At 39.6% G+C, this 18,638-nt stretch overlaps 3 protein-coding genes across 4 annotated transcripts; 2 read left to right on the plus strand and 1 right to left on the minus strand.

Moving 5' to 3' along the window:
* Window positions 1–703: 703 nt before the first annotated feature.
* LOC4338525 (developmentally-regulated G-protein 2) lies at window positions 704–6,675 on the plus strand. Its single transcript, XM_015785276.3, has 12 exons — window positions 704–856; window positions 1,230–1,350; window positions 2,113–2,180; window positions 2,414–2,490; window positions 3,006–3,186; window positions 3,288–3,344; window positions 4,278–4,352; window positions 4,916–5,035; window positions 5,114–5,284; window positions 5,716–5,829; window positions 5,914–6,084; window positions 6,186–6,675. The coding sequence occupies exons 2-12, from the start codon at window positions 1,281–1,283 to the stop codon at window positions 6,279–6,281; spliced, it is 1,200 nt and encodes a 399-aa protein (XP_015640762.1). The 5' UTR covers window positions 704–856; window positions 1,230–1,280; the 3' UTR covers window positions 6,282–6,675.
* Window positions 6,676–7,596: 921 nt separating this feature from the next.
* LOC9268853 (CAAX prenyl protease 2) lies at window positions 7,597–10,518 on the plus strand. Its single transcript, XM_015782451.3, has 8 exons — window positions 7,597–7,906; window positions 7,996–8,058; window positions 8,184–8,375; window positions 8,642–8,753; window positions 8,955–9,023; window positions 9,501–9,563; window positions 9,925–10,005; window positions 10,101–10,518. The coding sequence occupies exons 1-8, from the start codon at window positions 7,664–7,666 to the stop codon at window positions 10,232–10,234; spliced, it is 957 nt and encodes a 318-aa protein (XP_015637937.1). The 5' UTR covers window positions 7,597–7,663; the 3' UTR covers window positions 10,235–10,518.
* A 1,396-nt stretch (window positions 10,519–11,914) lies between these two features.
* On the minus strand, window positions 11,915–16,855 carry LOC4338527 (lysophospholipid acyltransferase LPEAT1). Of its 2 annotated transcripts, XM_015784722.3 has the most exons (9): window positions 16,225–16,855; window positions 15,125–15,244; window positions 14,982–15,019; window positions 14,533–14,597; window positions 13,982–14,050; window positions 13,478–13,611; window positions 12,939–13,079; window positions 12,747–12,810; window positions 11,915–12,416 (listed from the first exon to the last, which is right to left on the minus strand). In XM_015784722.3, exons 1-9 carry the CDS (start codon window positions 16,762–16,764, stop codon window positions 12,397–12,399), a joined length of 1,191 nt encoding a protein of 396 aa, XP_015640208.1. In that variant the 5' UTR covers window positions 16,765–16,855; the 3' UTR covers window positions 11,915–12,396. The 2 variants fall into 2 exon arrangements, with proteins under 2 accessions (XP_015640208.1, XP_015640207.1); XM_015784721.3 differs by lacking the exon at window positions 11,915–12,416 and having other exon boundaries at window positions 12,418–12,810.
* Window positions 16,856–18,638: the final 1,783 nt, after the last annotated feature.

Here is an 18,638-nt window from a genome sequence, read left to right on the forward strand (position 1 = left end):
CGAGAGAAGGCACGTCTTGAAGGCCAAAAAGGTGAAGTGGGGTCTTTTCCCCCCTTTCCCCGGTGGAGAGTAGGTAGAATCGGCGCGTGTGGTATCCCCTTAGAACTATAAAAGGAGGACCCTGCCCACAGTGCAAGGAAGGGAACCCGAGAAAACCCAAACTTCGGAAGAGAGGAGGCAAGAGTGCTCTCCGGAGTAAAGGAACCCTTGTAACTTCATCGATAATCCCAAACACAAGAGTAAGGTGTTACGCTCTATTGCGGCCCGAACCTGTATAATCCGTTTGTGTACTAGCTCATTGATAGTCTTAGGGACGAGCAAACGAATTCCGAGAGACGGGCCTCCGCCCCCGGCCGAACTCACGAAAGGGGGTCTCACGACTCTCTGTTATTGAGGGTTCTCCCTCGACACCCTCCGTCTCACAATATAAGGGATTTTCAGTTTTTGCTTGCAACGTTTGACCACTCGTCTTATTCAAAATTTTTTTGCAAATATAAAAAATGAAAAGTTGTGCTTAAAATACAGTAGATAATAAAGTAAGTCACAAATAAAATAATTAATAATTTTAAAAAATTTTGAATAAGACGAGTGATCAAACGTTACAAGAAAAACTTAAAATCTTTTATATTATGGGACGGATGGAGTAATCTCTAAGTAGTCAGTTTTAAAGTAATAAAAATACTGAGATAAAGTTGGAGTAGTCGAGTATCGCGTAAAAGAAAGAGAAATCTCCCGTCACTTCGTCTCCTCCGCTCCTTGCGCCGCCGCCAAGACGAGTCGCGGCTGAACAGAACAGGGGAGGGGCGGCGATCTCCATCTGGCGAGCGAGCAGAGCAGGGCAGGGGAGGGGATCCTGGTGAGCATCCACATCCTCTTTCTCTTTCTGATTCATCTCTCTCCCACCTCACCGGGACTACTTTTGTCTGGAATTTGCTTGCGCGCGTGCGTTCGTAAACCCTAGCTTCTCTTGTAGATCTGGAAGAAAGCTCTTCTTCCTCTTTAATCTGAGAGCCTTAAACCTCTATTCTTAATACAACTAGTAACAGTTTGTTTGTTCACCCAAAAAGTTTGGGGATCCGCCCCTGTTAGTGTTAAGGGGTTTTCCGTCTTGCCCTTGCCAAAGTCTAGCCTTCAATACTGGGGGTCTAGGGATGGAGCTGTCGGGCAGCCTCAGATGCTTGCACAAATCACTGCATTGTAATTCTTTTGTTTCTTTTATTCTGCGACAGGTCGTATATTCACCTACCTTGGAGTAATTCGCATACGTCACAAGTTAAAAGATGGGTATCCTTGAGAGGATCAAGGAGATTGAAGCCGAGATGGCTCGGACACAGAAAAATAAAGCAACAGGTTGTTTTTTATTTTAATACAACCCTGTAATTCATCTTCATTCCTTCATATTATTTTTTTTTCGTTTCTTTCATCATGAAACTATACTAGCATGTTTCACTGGGTCAGTGATTGATATAAAAATTAACTTGGTGGATTGGATGGATGTCAAATGAGCATCGCAAGTATATGTTTATTTTCAGGATTTTTTACTTCATTATTTGCTGCTTAATTAGTTATACTGGCCACTGACGATTCTCAACCTTCCAGTTTATTTTGTTGCTAAAATTTCTCTTCATGTTGGTATTCAGTGTTATGGACATTTGGATCAATGATGGCCAGTGGGCCATTTATTTGTGCATCCACTAGTCAATGTTCAGATCCGAAATTGTTGATTTGTTGCCACATGTTCTTTGCTTGGCACAAATTCATCCATGTTATGACGAGTGGACTCAGGGAATTCGTCTTTTATTGCCTGATTTATGTTTACTGCATACCCTGCTTTATCCATTTTCTGATTGACACACACTATACTCGTCCAGTATCAACAGTCAGATGCCAAATTTGTTGCTAGAAGAACAGGCATAACTGAGTAATTGAGTATCTCTGTTTGCATATATGCAATTTATGTATCTGAACGTGAACTTGCTATTAACAATGTTGTATTTAGCTAATGAACGATTATCTCTGATCTCTTACATTCCCACCCATACTCAATACTGTGTGAGAAATGTCTTGCATATTGTTATCTGGGAATAATTTTTATTTCTGGTTGTCATACAGAATACCATCTTGGACAACTGAAAGCAAAAATAGCAAAGTTGAGGACACAATTATTAGAGCCCCCTAAGGTATTTATGACGTTTGAGCATTTATTTGAAATATTTTGTTGCAAGTAGGGTATGGAATTACAAGTTCTTTTGTTATTTGAAATATTTGAAATATCATGTTGATATTTCCTTTTGTTATTATTTTTCATCTTGATCATATCCTTACAAGTTCTTTTGGTAATATAAAAAGTTGACATAGTCATGGGAATTCCATGGATTTCTGTTGTCACATCTGCATCATTTTGGTCACATAGGGTTCCACTGGTGGAGGAGATGGTTTTGAAGTCACAAAGTTTGGGCATGGTCGTGTTGCACTTATTGGATTTCCCAGGTCTCTCCTCCGCCTACATCCCTATAAATTGAGTACCCTAAAATCCTGTGTTTCAAGCCTTTCAGTTTGTAGCGATAGATTTAGAATTCATGGAGTCTGTTATGATCAGTATAACTGTATAAGAACCTGGTGTAATATAATCTTCTCGATATATTGTTTCCTCCCTTGTATTCTTGTGCATGCCATTCCAGCTCTTACGAACTATTGGCTGCCTTGTATTCTTGTGCATGCCTGTCTTCTAACTCTTCCATCTAATGACTTGAAAAAGAACGATGGGAATTTGATATCTAAATATCTTAATTGGTAGAACGATGGATTACCCATGATAAATTGGTATTCCATGTTGTATTCCATATACTTTCTAGCATGCATGTGAGCACGTTGTTTGTTAAGTTCAATTTAAGATGAAAACATCTATGTCCCAACTCTCTACTAAAAACTGTTGAGTCCCAATCTTTTTCTTTTCTCAGGTTTATTAAATCACTGTGATTTCCGTGTTGAAATTTATGTTGCAGTGTTGGAAAGTCAACTCTTTTGACTATGTTGACTGGGACCCATTCTGAAGCTGCATCATATGAGTTCACAACCCTCACTTGCATTCCTGGTATTATCCAGTACAATGATACCAAAATCCAACTTCTTGATCTTCCTGGTATCATTGAAGGTGCATCAGAAGGCAAGGGGCGTGGTAGACAGGTAAATTTTGTGAATGTTTTTATTATCACAATGTGTACGGTGCATCTGTGTCTTTTTACCCAAAAATAACTTGTATTTAATTTTTATTTTAATCATTTTAGGTCATTGCTGTCGCAAAGTCATCAGATCTTGTGCTCATGGTTCTGGATGCCTCAAAAGTAAGTAGTGTAGCTGTATCGGCTTTGCTTCATTGCTTTTCTAGTCCTTTACTTTGTTGAAGAGCTAATGTTCTTAAAGATTGGAAAGGGTCCGATGTACTTTTTTCTCTTTTGTAGTGTGATTGTCCATCCATCATGATAGACTAGAAAATCAGTCTCAGTCATCGTAGTTTTGATATAATTCTGAACTCAGGACTAGCTAAACAACACCTTTTACTAGCAGAATATTTTAAAGTATCCACATTTTCAATTAAGCCTTCTGTTGTTAGAATGCTCAACTGTCTTACTCTGCAAGCACCTGCATATATTTTATAATGATAAAATTATCTTACTTGAGGTAACTTTGAGCTTTAGGAAACTAAAAGTTTGAAAACCTAAAAGTTAGGAGACAAGAAACAAGGGGTTGTGACCTGTAAACAATAGATAAATAGGGGAAATTATGAATTTAAAGTTGACAATATAGGGCAAACAATCATGTGATAAGCTCAACACTTGGCTACTTATTCACCAAGGCCATTTTTCTTTTTTAACATTGCATATCTCCTTCACTAGATGTTTTTTTTCTCTTTTCTTAATAAAAACTCCTGTAATATTACTAGTAAAATAGGTGAACTTCAAGTTCAGTTGAGTGCTCATGTTTGCTATTTTGTAAATATGTCCTATAAAGACAGGAAATTTTATACACTGTCTTTAAATGAATCTATCAATTTTATAGTTGCTTGAAAGTTCTTAGAAGATTTTAGTGGAGAGTTTGTTAAGGTTAGATTGATGCAAATCAAGAGGCGGGGTTTGATGGAGTTCCTTTTCTTTTCTTAATGAAAAAAATGTTACAATTACATCCAATCTTTCCCCTTCTATATGTGATTGAACATGATCCAAGCTTTACCTGAGCTCTGTTTGCTTATTGGATTCTTGTTCTGAATTTCATTTCAGAGTGAAGGACACCGCCAAATATTAACTAGAGAACTGGAAGCTGTTGGACTTCGTCTGAACAAAAGGCCTCCTCAGGTAGTGCTTAGGGCGAAATTAGAATTCAACATTGAAAACGCAAGATGGACAATTTGGGGCTCAAACAACATTCGTTTCATCTGATTCCATTTCCAACAAATGAACCAATTTGCATGACATCTTGAGCATCATGTGCTTGATTAGGATTAATTCCAGGTGTATCATTATCATCTTGGTAAAATATACATTTGCCTACATAAGAAAACAGTACGTGAACCGTGGAGTGGCAAGCCAGGGTTGACTGCAGATTCCCCTTGCCATGTCAGATAATTTGTCAAACTACTGATAGTAAATATAACAGTGCTAAGTCATTCTGCACATAGATCTGCAAGTATATCATAAATCACTCTTCAGCAAGCTTCTGTGGACTATTTGAACCATGTAACTCTGCTGACTAGTTCCTTGAATCAAGTCTTACATATGGTGTACCTGAGTCATGTTTATACAGTTGGTGTTGCTCTTTCTAAATCATATTCTTTGTTGCTAATGAATCATTTCGTATGTGTATCTGTACTGTTTATTTTCCCTGGTCTATTATTAATCACTTCTGCTTGTATGAACAGATATATTTCAAAAAGAAGAAGACTGGTGGAATTTCTTTCAACAGCATGATTCCCTTGACCCATGTTGATGAGAAGCTCTGCTATCAGATACTGCATGAGTACAAAATTCACAACGCAGAGGTCACACACGCACTCTTATGATTGTGTATGTGTGTGTTTGTGCACGCATGATTAACACAGTTATTTGGTTTTCTTTAGGTGTTATTCCGCGAGGATGCTACCGTGGATGACTTCATCGATGTTATTGAAGGAAATCGGAAGTACATAAAATGTGTTTATGTATATAACAAGATTGATGTTGTTGGTATTGATGATGTGGATAAGCTTGCTCGGCAACCAAATTCGCTTGTGATCAGCTGCAATTTGCAGGCATGTTATATATCTTCTGTTTACTCTCTCAGTTAAATTTTGGCTGCCATCGTTTGGCATATTTTCAGAATATGCCAAATGGCATATTTGCAAACGAGTAGCAGTTTGTGAATAAAACTTTTATATATGTGTTCTTATCGATCCAAAAGCAAAGGCTGAAAAATAAACTTCGATGAAAAAACCCCAAAATCAGCTCCAAATTTAACATTGAAAATTCAAATTTTGGCTGATAAGCATAAGCATATGCCAAACGATGGGGACCTTTATATCCTTCTCAAGTTATTTCTGGTACTTCCCTTGGGCCTTGTGTGATGTGAGCATCTTGAAAACCGCAGTGCACGCAGAAGTATTGAGTTTTCTGTCCCCAATTGGTTCTCTTTTCCATTTTGTGGTTCTTTATCTTGAATTTAACATAAACTATTTCTTTGCAGCTAAACTTGGACAGGCTACTAGCAAGAATGTGGGAGGAAATGGGGCTAGTGAGAGTGTATACAAAGCCACAAGGACAGCAACCTGATTTCACAGATCCAGTTGTTCTTTCTACTGTAAGCTTTATTTGTTGTCATGCCTTGCACTACTTGTTCTAAAGGACTGCAATATGTTTGATGACTTGGGTTTTGTGTCAACAGGATAGAGGTGGCTGCACAGTTGAAGACTTCTGCAACCATATCCATAGGAGTTTGGTCAAGGATGTGAAGTATGTACTTGTATGGGGAACAAGTGCGAGGCATTACCCGCAACATTGTGGGCTTGGCCATGTTCTTCAAGACGAGGATGTCGTCCAGATAGTAAAGAAGAAGGTTTACTTTCATCACACTTAAAAACATCAAAATTAACTCTTAAGGTGGTGTTTCTATCAATAATTGAAATGGTGCTAAATCTATGACCTAAAAACTTCCAGGAGAAGGAGGACGGCGGTCGAGGCCGCTTCAAGTCGCACACAAACGCGCCCGCTCGCATATCCGACAGGGAGAAGAAAGCTCCTCTGAAGACCTGAATGTGGACATGAAACCGCAGTTTTGTCGGCTGTGCCAACATCAAAATAGAGCTACTTTTTTGCCTGGAGCTGGTTGAGCTGTGCGCTACTTTTTTCAATGTGGAGCCCTGTTTTGTGCCTTCAGAAGGGCCATACTTGAGTACTCGCCTGGTTCCGTTCCTCCTGTATCTCTCTGCAGAACACACCTTTGCAGTGCAACTATGAACATCATTGTGTATCTGTGCACCATTGCAAATACGGGCGGCAAATGGATGTGCTGCGCTTGTGTTAGAATGTGGTGATAATGTCCAATATCCAATGTGGACGAAGATGCTCACTGCAGTGCAACCATGAACTAATAAATGCATATATGAGGAGCATGGCACAAGCTCAAATCTGGACCGTTAATTCAAAACGGATGATGCGTCTTATAAAGTGAGTATAAGGCTTGTACTGAACATGAAAGATAGAAAAACAGTTCAAATTTAGATGGTATTGCCACCGTCCTTTGGTCGGCTCCGATTGGTGGCAATATGTTGAATTGAAACGACCGGAAATGAAGCTACTTTGCAAGCTGCAACATTATTCACTGAAAAACAGTGATATGGCCAAAGACAGATAGTAATTGGATTATAAAATGTTACGGCCCGTTCTTTTCTCCAACAAGAGTTGGATGAAGATTAAGATTTTTTGGCACGCTTTTCAAACTACTAAACGGTGTGTTTCGTGCGAAAAAATTCTATATGAAAGTTGCTCTAAAATATCATATTAATTTATTTTTTAAGTATGTAATAATTAAAACTCAATCAATCAAATGTTAATACCACATCGTTTTACGTAAAAAAACTTAATATTCATCTTCAGGAGAAAAGAAAAAAAAAAGAACACCGTAGAAAGTGATATGCCAAAATGTAGCGAGTAATACTCCCTTCATTTCATATCGTAAACTTTTTGACGGTTCATCCATTGATCAATGTATACGTTTCCTATATGTGTTTATATTCATTAACATATTTATAAATTTGTGTAATGCTAGAAAATCTTGCACAGTAGAACGGAGGAAGCATATCGGATCATAATAAACTGTGTACGCAATCGCACCACTTAGCCATCTGATCATAGGGTAGCTAATCTTCCCAATTGTCTACTTATATTATAAAGTAATTGTATAAGAGGGGAGTTTAAGCACTTTAAAATTTAATAAAAAAAATTCTCTAAGCCTTATCATTTGCTATATAGTAAACAATGTAAAAATGTTTATATTATACTCCAAATTATAAAAGCAGTTTTTACATTGTTTTATGTTGAGAAGTATAGACACGAGAAGGGAGAAGGTGTCCCCCGTCTTCAGTCTCTTGAGTGACTGACGGACACTACTCTACTCCCTCCGCTCGCCGGAGCTAATGGCGACGCCGGCGAGCTTCCACCACCCCGCCTCCCCGCAGCCGGCGATACCCGGCGCGGCGGCGGCGGCGGTGGCCGCGTGCGCCGCCATGGCCGTCTCCTACGTCGCGGTGCTCTACGCCCCCACGGCCCTCCTCCGCCTCCCGCCCCCGACCTCCCTCCACGTCTTCCTCCACCGCCGCTTCCTCTGCGCCGCCTTCTCCTCCTCGGCCTCCCTCCTCGCCACCGCCTCCCTCCTCCGCGTAAGTGCCCCCCACCTTGTCCCCTCCGAACCCTAAACCCTAAACGGAATCTCATGTCCCTAGCGTCTTCTCCTCCCCATCCTTCCTAGGTGTGGAGCATCGGAGATTCGTCCGTCGTGCTCGCCGTGTTTGGCATTCGGAGAGATCACCTGGTGAGCCTAAGCGACCTCACTTACTGTTCTTGTTTTTTTTTTTTCCTTTCTGAACATGTCAGTAATACTAACAGGTTTGAGCTTGGTGATGCTTCAATTCTGAAATTGTTGGTGCTTGGCTGCAGCTTCAAGCGGTGGCGATTCCCCTCCTCCTTACATCGCTAGTGTACGCTGGCTCGTTCGTCGCGAGGCTCTGGCTGCTGGCGAATTCGTGCGGCGGAGGCTATGAAGAGCCGGAGATAGGCTGGGCACAGAGGCTTGCTCACCGGATCCGTGCCTCCGTAGGAGATGTGATGGTTTGGCGCAACTGCGTAGTGGTTTGTTCTCTCCTTCGCTTTGATGCATTTGCTTTGTCTTGTAAACCGGCGATGGAATGTTATGTGGTGTGGCGATGATCAAGGAATTTTTCAATTAATTGATATAGTACGATTGATCTGTAGGATGTTACCATCTAACAGTTCATGAAAAATTACCACTTATGCAAAACTTTTAGCTTTCTATGGCGCAAATGTTACTACTGAAACGATGGTTTCCTTTATATATTCTACTAGTGATTTTTATTTGAGTATGCTTGTTTGTTCAGGCACCAATTACAGAGGAATTGGTTTTCCGGGCGTGCATGGTACCTCTTCTTCTATGTGGAGGATTCAAAATATATAACATTATATTTCTGAGTCCAGTCTTCTTCAGCCTAGGTAAATAGCTTTTATATTGTACCAAAATTTCATTTCTAAGGGTCTGATCTGGTACTATTAACTTGTTTATACCCATGTTGTCTGTCCTTATCTAGTTGTTTCTATAGGAATTAAGAACTGCTGCGTAATACAACCCTTAAGATTTACCTATGTGTTGATGTTTTCTTCTGTTAATTTGTAACTGAGCCTTTCTATCAACAGCACACTTGAACCATTTATTCGAACTACATCAACAGGGACGCAATTTTACGAGATCACTCCTGATCGTTGGTATTTTCTTTCTTATTTTTTTAGTTCTATTCTTTACTGTAACGCCTTCCTTTTAATGATTTTTAGAGTAAAGTTGTTTGATCTATATTTAACTTACTTTATTTCTAATATGTGAAATTAAAGCGATTTTTTTTGTATCTTTGTTTATGAAGTTATTTCAACACCGTGTTGATTTGCAACCTATAGTGATGTAGCAACACCTTCATATCTAATCACAGTCATTGGTATTTAGCATATTAGTTTATCATCATCATTATATTGCACTGTTAACTTTTTAAAATAAAGTATTGACTTCGTACAACATCAACTACAGGTGTCAATATTTGTTAGTGGTTCCTTTGTATTCGTTCTTAAACTATAAACAAATGTTTGATCTTTCAATATATTCGTCATATTTTGTACATTATTTTTCTCAAAGTATATCACTTTTGCTTCATTTTGCTGGGCTTGCCTTAACTTTTTGCCTTTCATTCACAGGTGTCCAGTTAGGCTACACTGTAATTTTTGGGTGGTATGCAGTATTTTTGTTCACCCGAACAGGTTTTACTCTTTCTTTTGTGTGTTGCATGTGTACATTGTGCATTTGTTGTTTCCAGCTATGCATATTCTTGTTGCGGGAATTACTTCTCCAATTATTCAAATTAGTTTAGGTAGCTATATTTGAGAAGACATCTTTTTGTGAATGATTCTAGGATTTGCATAGTAAGTTCAATTGTTACCACTGATTATGAAGTATGTAACCTGTTTCTAGAAGAGCTGAACTTTAAAGCAAGGTCCTGAATACACCAGTCTCCTTTTCTTCATCCTTCCACTGCACTTACCTAATTCAATTGTTTGATTGAAGCTTTATATTGTTCTGACAACATGGTTGTTCAATCACTTCGTTCAAAAAATACTGCAGGGAATATCGTCTCTCCTATTGTTGCCCACATATTTTGTAACATAATGGGTTTGCCAGTTTTCTCATCACCACAAAAAAGAGGTGTGTACCTTGATTTATTTCGAGAAATCAAAAGCATGGTTGAGTCTTAAATATGCTACTTCTTACATTGGTTTACCTGGTGCTTTGTGTTCCAGGAGTGGCATCAGTAGCATTTCTGGCTGGTTCATTGTCCTTCTTTTGGCTCCTTTTCCCTGCGACGAGCCCAAAACTATATAATTCTAGGATAGATCAGTGCAGTTGTTGGCATGGATATTGCAGATGGAGCTAATACAATTCTATATTGGAGGCCTGACAGGCCTCCTGGTGCTGACATGAAGTAACTAGCAAGGCAAACCCTAATTGATGGTAGTGGAGCCTTCCCTCAGTTTTTTGTTTTTCAGGTTTTTAGTTGATCCTGCTATTGGCCATTTGAAATTTACAGTGTGTAAAATTTTGATGTAAGATACTTTGCCCTTCTCATGGGGTGCTTGCAAAACTTACATTTCTTCACATGTAACAAGCAGATTAGAAAGCTGTCAGACTTGTTTGGCTATATTGTCGGATTAGTTCCTATATTGTCGGCTGCCAATGTTGGCTATGTTGTAAATTCTGTCGATTTACATCGAAGTTACACGAGTAGAGCAAATTAGGTTTCGAGTTCTTTGGTTTGTCCATGTCAGTTAACTGTTTGTGCATTCCCAAGTTCCAAAGTATTCAGCTGGATTTTGAGCCATTGGATATCCAATCCTAACCCATATCCATCATCTAGTCGTATAGGAGCACTGAAAATTTATTCCCTCCGATCGCTATTGATAATGACACGATCTCCAAAATATATTGTTGATTATGTTTTTCTATTATATACAATAAAGAAATGTTTTTACTTTGTAAGACATATCTATATAAGTTATTCTAGTGTCTTTAAACTAAATTTTTTTAAAGTTATTGATAAGTACTAATGTACCATTGGAGCTGGACACAGGCCACCTAGCTTGCATGGCCTTGCTGGAAGAGGCGATAGAAACCGCTCAGTTTTCACGAATACTGAAAGGTTTTTTTGCTCAAGATAAAAGTCGCTCGGTAAACCATCATTTTTTTAAAAAAAATATCAAACTGAATTTTAAATTTTTGATAAACTAAGCCAGTAAGGGAGTTCTCATGAAAACTAGGCCACTAAGGACCACTAGTCACGGTTTTCGTGAAAAGCAATTTTGTGCACCCTGAATGAGGCCTGTGACGATAGCAATGAATTTTTATCCATTTTTTGGAGCATGAAACGTCATCAGCAATTTTAGTACATTGTTTTGTTTTCCCCAAAGCGATCTCAAATCCGGTACTACTAGGTTGGTCCTATTTGGAACGCAGTCTGACTACAGGGGGATTGCATGAAAGTCCGACAAAAACGTATGAATTTCTTAGAAATTTTGTCGTACTTCCATATAATCACCCACGGTCCGACTGCATTTCTAAGAAATTCATGCGTTTCAAATGAGTCTAAAATTGACAGGCATACCTGGCACTAGAACATTTTCAAACCAAAAAGACAAAATAATAATAATTACAGGAGCAACATTGTTAAAGAAGCCAATATACATTCATTAATAGTGCTGGGCAAAGAAAGAAACATCACCGTAAACCGCTGATAGCTATACTGGTCAGTAACGTTCTGCCAACGGGAAGCTTGAATAGCCAGGTCCAATATATTTCTACCCTGACCAGTATAGTCCCCATTCATTATGGTAGATGGCATATGGCAGATAAATACAGTATAAGATCAAAAATTAGAGAAGGCAACAAATAATTAATCTCAGACCTAAAGATTATATAATGAACGGATGAGATCAATTAGCAACCAATAAATGCATACGTGCACGGGAAGGCAACAAATAATTAATCTCAGACCTAAAGATTATATAATGAACGCATGAGATCAATTAGCAACCAATAAATGCATACGTGCAAGGGAAAATGTGGCAAACAACAGATGTATTGAATACAGAGTGGGAGGGTGTGTCTTGAATGTAGGCATCACCCCAACTTCTGCTATTGTAAAGAGTAAGGTTAATGAAGAACCAATCAACATATTAAACTAAGATGGTGTAAGCTAAAAAAGGGAAATGGATCACATAGGTAACCATAAAAACTATTACATTTGATTGGTAATTCGCTAGTTGGAAGGTACACCAGATACAACATTGTTAGTGATGACACATCAACACTACTAAACATGATCCTGAGCTGAAGAAAATGGAAATTTCTATGGTTACCCCCTTCATCCCCCTATGTATTAATTCCTGTGGTTTAATGCCTAGCTGATTCTTGCTGCAAAATTCTGTGGTCATCTACAAAGGATCCCTTTGGTGAGAAAAACTAATGGCAAACTTTGACTTCGGTTCATGTACGATAACATTTCAGGGACAAATAGGAAAATTAACGGCACGCATATCCAAATTAGCTTTGACATAATAATCCTGCAGGGAAGACCAAATAGATGATTCAGTTTCTGTAACAAAGTAGCAGTTATAAAGCTCACATCGATGGATTGCATGGTGAAGTGTGTCCCAGACATGTGAATGTAATCATGTATAACTGACATGATTACTGAACCACACTATGGACAAATAATTTTACAGTTTACTGGGAGGATATTAACATAGCTCCTCTCAACATGAGGAATCATGCAACACCAGGAACTTGTACTCATATTACAAGCAAGTCACTCAGCATCAGTATACAGAAGCGCGATGGCAAGGCATTTCAATCATCTTTCTGATGTAAAGCACGAGGTAGACTATTATTACCATTCAATGCCGCATGGTACACACGCTTCTCTGCTAGCCCAAGATCAGAAAGAATCAAGTTCCCCTGAGAACAAAAATAAAAATGTAATATTAGTTAGAATGGAATAAGATTTCAGGTGATACAAATGGATTATAAAGAAAATGTGGATGGTGAAAACCATTTTTAAGATTTTGAAAGATAAATGTATATACCTCCACTGCCATCAATTTCCGTACATTATTTGCGTACAGCTTAGGATCTTCCTTCTCTTGCTCAGATGGGTAATACACAGGCAAATGGATCACCTCAAGGTTATTTACAAATTGACAAAGGAGCAGAAATACATGCCGAGCCTGAAAATTTTTCATGAGATTCAGTAAGGTTGAACAGATACAAGTTTCCCATGAGATATAGATAAGTTAAACAGATGAAGGAGCGACAAGTTGAAATTGTTCAGCATATGATTAGTAAAAATGACATCAAACTCACAAAGTTCTAAAAAGCACATAGATGGCTTGGCGCATAGCACTGGATAATCATTACCAAGTATTTAAAAGAGAATGAAGTAGAGCCAATGCTAAAGAAAGTAAGAAACCTTAGAAGAATTTGACGATAAACCAAGTGGGGCCAAATACAAGCCAAAGAAGTAAAATTTGGCAAGGCAGACACTGCCTTGCATGGCCTTCAAGCCAAACACTTGCCAGCTTTAAGGGTATATGAATAAAAAGATATAAAAGTCATTGATACTCACCCCAGACATCGAATCCCATGCTGGACTAAATCTCTTGTAAGGATATCTTAAAATGACTGGCTTCACTGGTGCTTTTGCAAGAAATGCTCCTGTCTTGAAAGGGAGGAGATAATCACCATTTGTAGTTGTGCCTTCTGTAATAGAAGAATGCAACAGCCCAGTATTTACATATGATACATAAGAAAATAATTACATAAAAAGTGAAGCAATTTAGAGAGTGATGTATTAAATATACTTTCAGATCATATACCATAGTTCTACATTCTTGTTTGCCTTTCAGTAAAAATGTTAAATTGTGTTGGATATGTTCATTATTTTCCATTTTCAAAAGGGAATTCAGTAAACAATCTCAATGTATTCCTTGCATTAAAAATTAAAAAAAAAGAGAGAGAGAGAAATCGCTGCAACTAAAGTTATACATTTAGTGTTGGATGGATTGATATTATCCTTAATCTAAGTTAGTAACAAAACTGAAAGGGTCCAAAACAATAATCAGGAACCAACCAGGGAAAAGTAGCATCATTGGAGAATTCTTCTGTTGATGAGCCCGTTGGATTCTCTCAGTCACAGCACCTGTGCATTGAATGGATTAGCAAAAGCAACAACAAACTGAATACTTTAGCTAAGTGGTATTAACAATATTCATGACAACAGAAAATGAAGCCATATATACAACAGAAAGGACATAGCTGCCCCGTCACAGAAATATTTTAGAAAGTAGAAGTGCACCGAGTGCTGTAATCTAGTTCAGTTACTGTGGTGTAAATATCTCATCACACTATTTTGAACTTCAATCCTGTGAACTTTTGGTCATTATGAAGAAGAAAATGTACTTTTTGATCAAGGCCCCTTTATGTTTTACATGTTTCACCACTCTGATGCGCATATATGCTATGTTGTCAATTTGGCCAAATTAAGTGGCCACGCTCATGTGCAAGTCACATCTCAGATGTGAACTCTTAATGAAAGGGAAAATATGCTGTTCTGACCTGAAGTTAAGGCAATACAAGTAAATGATTGACTCAAGGCTATGGACATCAGCATTCAGCAAGTACCTGAAACGCCTTTGAAATCTGAGGTTTTAGATTCCCGCTGAACAAAAATGCATCCAAGACATTTGCTGCATGAAAACAGAAGTCATTTTGTAAATGTACGGCTGTATGCGGCATCTGAATAAACCCAACTATTTTTCTACTCTCTGTACTCCCTCTATCAACAGATATATGCTCTTAAAAAAAATGGCTGTACTATGTTGTTATACATTCATACTATAGTAGAAAAGGGAATAAAAATAAAAATATACATCATGAAGTCATTTTGCAAAAAGTTCAAGTGAAGTTAATTTCACATGGTTAATCGATACAGAATATTGTTAATGGTCAAAACATTGAATAGTGACTTGTATCTAGAGATAGACACACAGGACAAAATTGTAAGATTTTTTTTCCTTTTTTACCAAAAGTACAGACACAACTGAGGCAAATCCAAACAAGAATGCAAGTACCTTATGAGACCAACCATGGGCAATCTGGCCACTGATCTCTTCAAAAATGATGTGTAAAAGAGACAAGTCAAAATGAGTACATTGTAATGACAGTTTTTCAAAATTACAAGTACAAAAACAAAGTTACAACATATTTGCAGTACCTTGGCAACAAAGCTTGGGAAGGAAGATGACATGTGGTAAAGAATATCCACATAAGATACATGATTAGATACTACTGCCCCTGGTCTTCCCAATTCTTTGGACTGTTCCTGATGCTCATCCTGAAGAAAACAGAGTACCCAGTTGGATATATAAAATAGATACAAGAGGCACTGATTAAAACTTCATACTTCAAGAAAAAGAAAATTGAGCTGCTTGGAGACTATTATTCCTTAATAATGTTCCCTACTACTTGTCCCAAAATATGGGCAAAATCCTTTAAAACATTTAACCATCTTAGAACAACACCATATCACCAAAAAATCTATATCCATCTTGGATAAGAAACAAAATAAATCTGTCAGAGTCATATTTATAATTCAGAACAAGTTCTGAACATCATTCCGGTCACTAGAACTCAATCGTTATCTTATTCTCACCTACTGGAGGCTAACCAAGGGCATAAAACCACCACCTGATCCAGCATATTATCATCATAATATTGAACTAAGCAATGAAATAAAATTACCACGATAACCAATTATCATCACATTACACTATTATACTATTTAAAGGTGCCAGTTTATTCGAAGGATCACCAAGAGCTGTATAATATTAGCACATTTCCACCAAAAATGAACACAAGGCATGCATCATGTCGTGAGAGACAACAGCAAATAAGCAAGCCTTCACAGAAGTTAGAAGTCCACTGATAAAGACATGCCAAACTGACAGGATGTGCATTTGCATGCTAATTTCTAGCATCAGCTATCAGAACATATACCAGAACCACTTGTGAACCAGTCCAAAAAACACCTATGCCAGCACAAACAAGCATTACCCAACCCTCACCCAGTAGATATAAAGTAAATTGCAGAACGGCTCTAATATGTATTTCCAATTTCAACAGCCAGAGTACAAAATCGACATTCATAATCCAACCAGCCATTAGGCGCTGCTACCTAAGAAGTGACATATTATCATTTTTTGTAAACAAAATTGGTCACAATATCAATCTACTGAGATATGAAGCAAGCAACGGTAAACACAAAACTCGGAGGAGGCGTCCCGTGGAGAAGTAGAATCATCAAGGACTACATACCTCAGCATCAGGGAAGCGGCAGTCGTACTCGCGGATCCAGTAGAAGCCGAAGACGAACAGCATGGCGCGCGCGAGCGCGCGGCCGCACCGCACGACGCCCTCACGCCTCCACCCCTCGAGCCGCGCGTACCCGTCCCCCTCCACTTCTCCAGCCGCGCCGCCACCGCCACCCTCGCGCTCCTCCTCCTCCACACGCAGCGTGCACACGCGGCACACGAGGTAGTAGGCGACGAGCACGAGCACGCCCGCGGCGAGCCGGAGCGGGAAGAGCACGGCGGCGCCCACCGCCAGCCGCCCCGCCCCCGCCGCGCCCAGGGGGCCCCGGCCCATCGCCCCGTACGCGTCCCGCCTCGCGTACGGCGCGTACCTCCGGTCGAGCTCCAGCTCCTCGACGCCCTCCTCCGTCCCCGCGGAAGGATAGGTGGACGGGGACGAGAGCAGCGGCTTCGAGGCGAGCCTCTCCTCCTCCTCCTCGCCGCCGCCGCCGAGGTCGTCGGGGTCGGAGGGGGAGGTGGTGGCGTCGTGGAGAGGGAGAGCCATGGCGGAGAGGGTGGGGGGCTTAGGGGCAAACCCTAGCAGTGGGTAGGCATGAGGAGATGGCGACGAGACGTGGAGGAGATGGAGATGGCGTGGTCGCCTCGTCGGCGACTCGTGGAAGGAGAGGAGGCGTGGGGATGGGGGAGATGGAAGGATGACCGTTGGATTTGGATCGGACGGGTGAATCAAGCGGGGCGGTGATCTATTCCATTGTCTTCCATTGGGCATTTGTAATTTTACCGCTAGTTTTCTCAAATTTGCGATGATATCACTTGAACGATGGTTCTAGACTTCTAGTGTTATTTTTTAATCTTTTACTAGCGACAGTCTTAAAATAACGATTCAAATCAGTGGTAAATTTACAGTTTTCTCTTTCATTGGTTTCGGTTGATCGCTGGTATCAAACTGGATTAGGACTATTACCCATCTTAGAGCCTGAACCAGTATAAAAATCCACAACTCCCATCTTTTTACGACTACGTATAACTTGGTATCAATGTCTCGCATACTATACAAATACCATTATGGTACAACCCATCGATAATAGGATGTTCTACTCTATATAATTAAATTTGTTGAAACAACACGACTCAAGTTTAATGGTGCTTTTAAGTTGTCTTAACATTTTATCTAACTAGGTGATTTCACGCGCTTTGCTACGGCAACTACTAAGCAATTTTTAATATATTTTTTTCGATGATCGAGCTAGGAGTAAAAGGAAAAGAAAATAATGAAACATGAGGGTTTATCAATACTTATCATAAAACAAACAAATGATAGACATATTTGTTAAAATATTGTGAAAATGATGTGAGGGCTGATGATTAGATATACATTACAGATGGCCAAAAGGCCCGAGGCCCGATGGCCCGGCCCATGGCACGGCATTTTGGCCTGGCCCAAGCACGACCCGGCCTGACCGCCGGGCCATGCCTGCACCCCCCCCCCCCCCACCGGCATGTTGGGTCGGCCCGGCACGATGGGCCGGCAGCTAGGCCCGACACACAGAGAAAAGGTAGTAAAAATAGACATATATATGCCACTTTCTAAAGAATAGGGATATATATATATATATATATATATATATATATATATATATATATATATATATATATATACATACATAATTGTAATTCTAGAGTACTAATTGCCCAATCAATCATATCTCATTCAAATTTCTCCCTATTTTACCCTCAACCATCTTCCCACTCTCACATAAACACCATTTAATAAGGGGCACCATAGTCTTTCTTCTGAAACCTTAATATATGCTAAACAATATAGAATTGCAACTATTTTGGGACGGAGGTAGTATATCACAGCCCAAAGAGGAGGGAGGGAAAATAGACTTATTGAAAAAAAGGCACAATGGGCCACCCGTGCCTTTGGGCCGGCACGGCATGGCCCGACTGTTGGTGGGTTGTGCCTGGGCCGGAGGTGCAGCCCATGGGCTAGCATGGCCCGGCATGAAGTGACTACCGGGTCGTGCTGGCCCGATGGCTGGTGGGTCGTGCCTAGCCGTGCTTGGGTCGGGCCGTGCCGGGCGGGCCTTATGGCCATCTATAACTTGCATGTTGATTTGTAGAATTAAATAAATAAATTATAGATGATGTTGTATGCTTGCATAAGGTTAAATATATAATTATTGCAAGTGGATGACGATGTGGTATGGTTGCATGTTAAGATTTATGAGTTAGTGGACATCAACTTTATGGTAAGATAGGATTACACTTGGTATATGATAAGTACTAGCAATCATCACGCGCTACACTGCATGCTCGATATATACATAGTTGTCAACATTCAGTGAAAACAAACTGGCACATACATCAGGATTTCCATAAAGATTCAAATATGAATTGCTCCGATTGATCTGT

Source organism: Oryza sativa, chromosome 5, assembly GCF_034140825.1.
Source record: "Oryza sativa Japonica Group chromosome 5, ASM3414082v1".
Lineage (NCBI taxonomy): Eukaryota > Viridiplantae > Streptophyta > Magnoliopsida > Poales > Poaceae > Oryza > Oryza sativa.

Coding starts and splice junctions, on each gene's coding strand:
- LOC4338527 (XM_015784721.3), bottom strand. CDS start 16,764: ATGGCTCTCCCTCTCCACGACGCCACCACCTCCCCCTCCGACCCCGAC. Junction 13,080..13,477: donor CATGGGATTCGATGTCTGGG/GTGAGTATCAAT, acceptor AAAAATTTTCAG/GCTCGGCATGTATTTCTGCT. Junction 12,811..12,938: donor GGAAATTGATGGCAGTGGAG/GTATATACATTT, acceptor TTTTGTTCTCAG/GGGAACTTGATTCTTTCTGA.
- LOC4338525 (XM_015785276.3), top strand. CDS start 1,281: ATGGGTATCCTTGAGAGGATCAAGGAGATTGAAGCCGAGATGGCTCGG. Junction 2,491..3,005: donor GCACTTATTGGATTTCCCAG/GTCTCTCCTCCG, acceptor TTTATGTTGCAG/TGTTGGAAAGTCAACTCTTT. Junction 5,830..5,913: donor ATCCAGTTGTTCTTTCTACT/GTAAGCTTTATT, acceptor TTGTGTCAACAG/GATAGAGGTGGCTGCACAGT.
- LOC9268853 (XM_015782451.3), top strand. CDS start 7,664: ATGGCGACGCCGGCGAGCTTCCACCACCCCGCCTCCCCGCAGCCGGCG. Junction 8,059..8,183: donor GCATTCGGAGAGATCACCTG/GTGAGCCTAAGC, acceptor GCTTGGCTGCAG/CTTCAAGCGGTGGCGATTCC. Junction 10,006..10,100: donor CTCATCACCACAAAAAAGAG/GTGTGTACCTTG, acceptor TTTGTGTTCCAG/GAGTGGCATCAGTAGCATTT.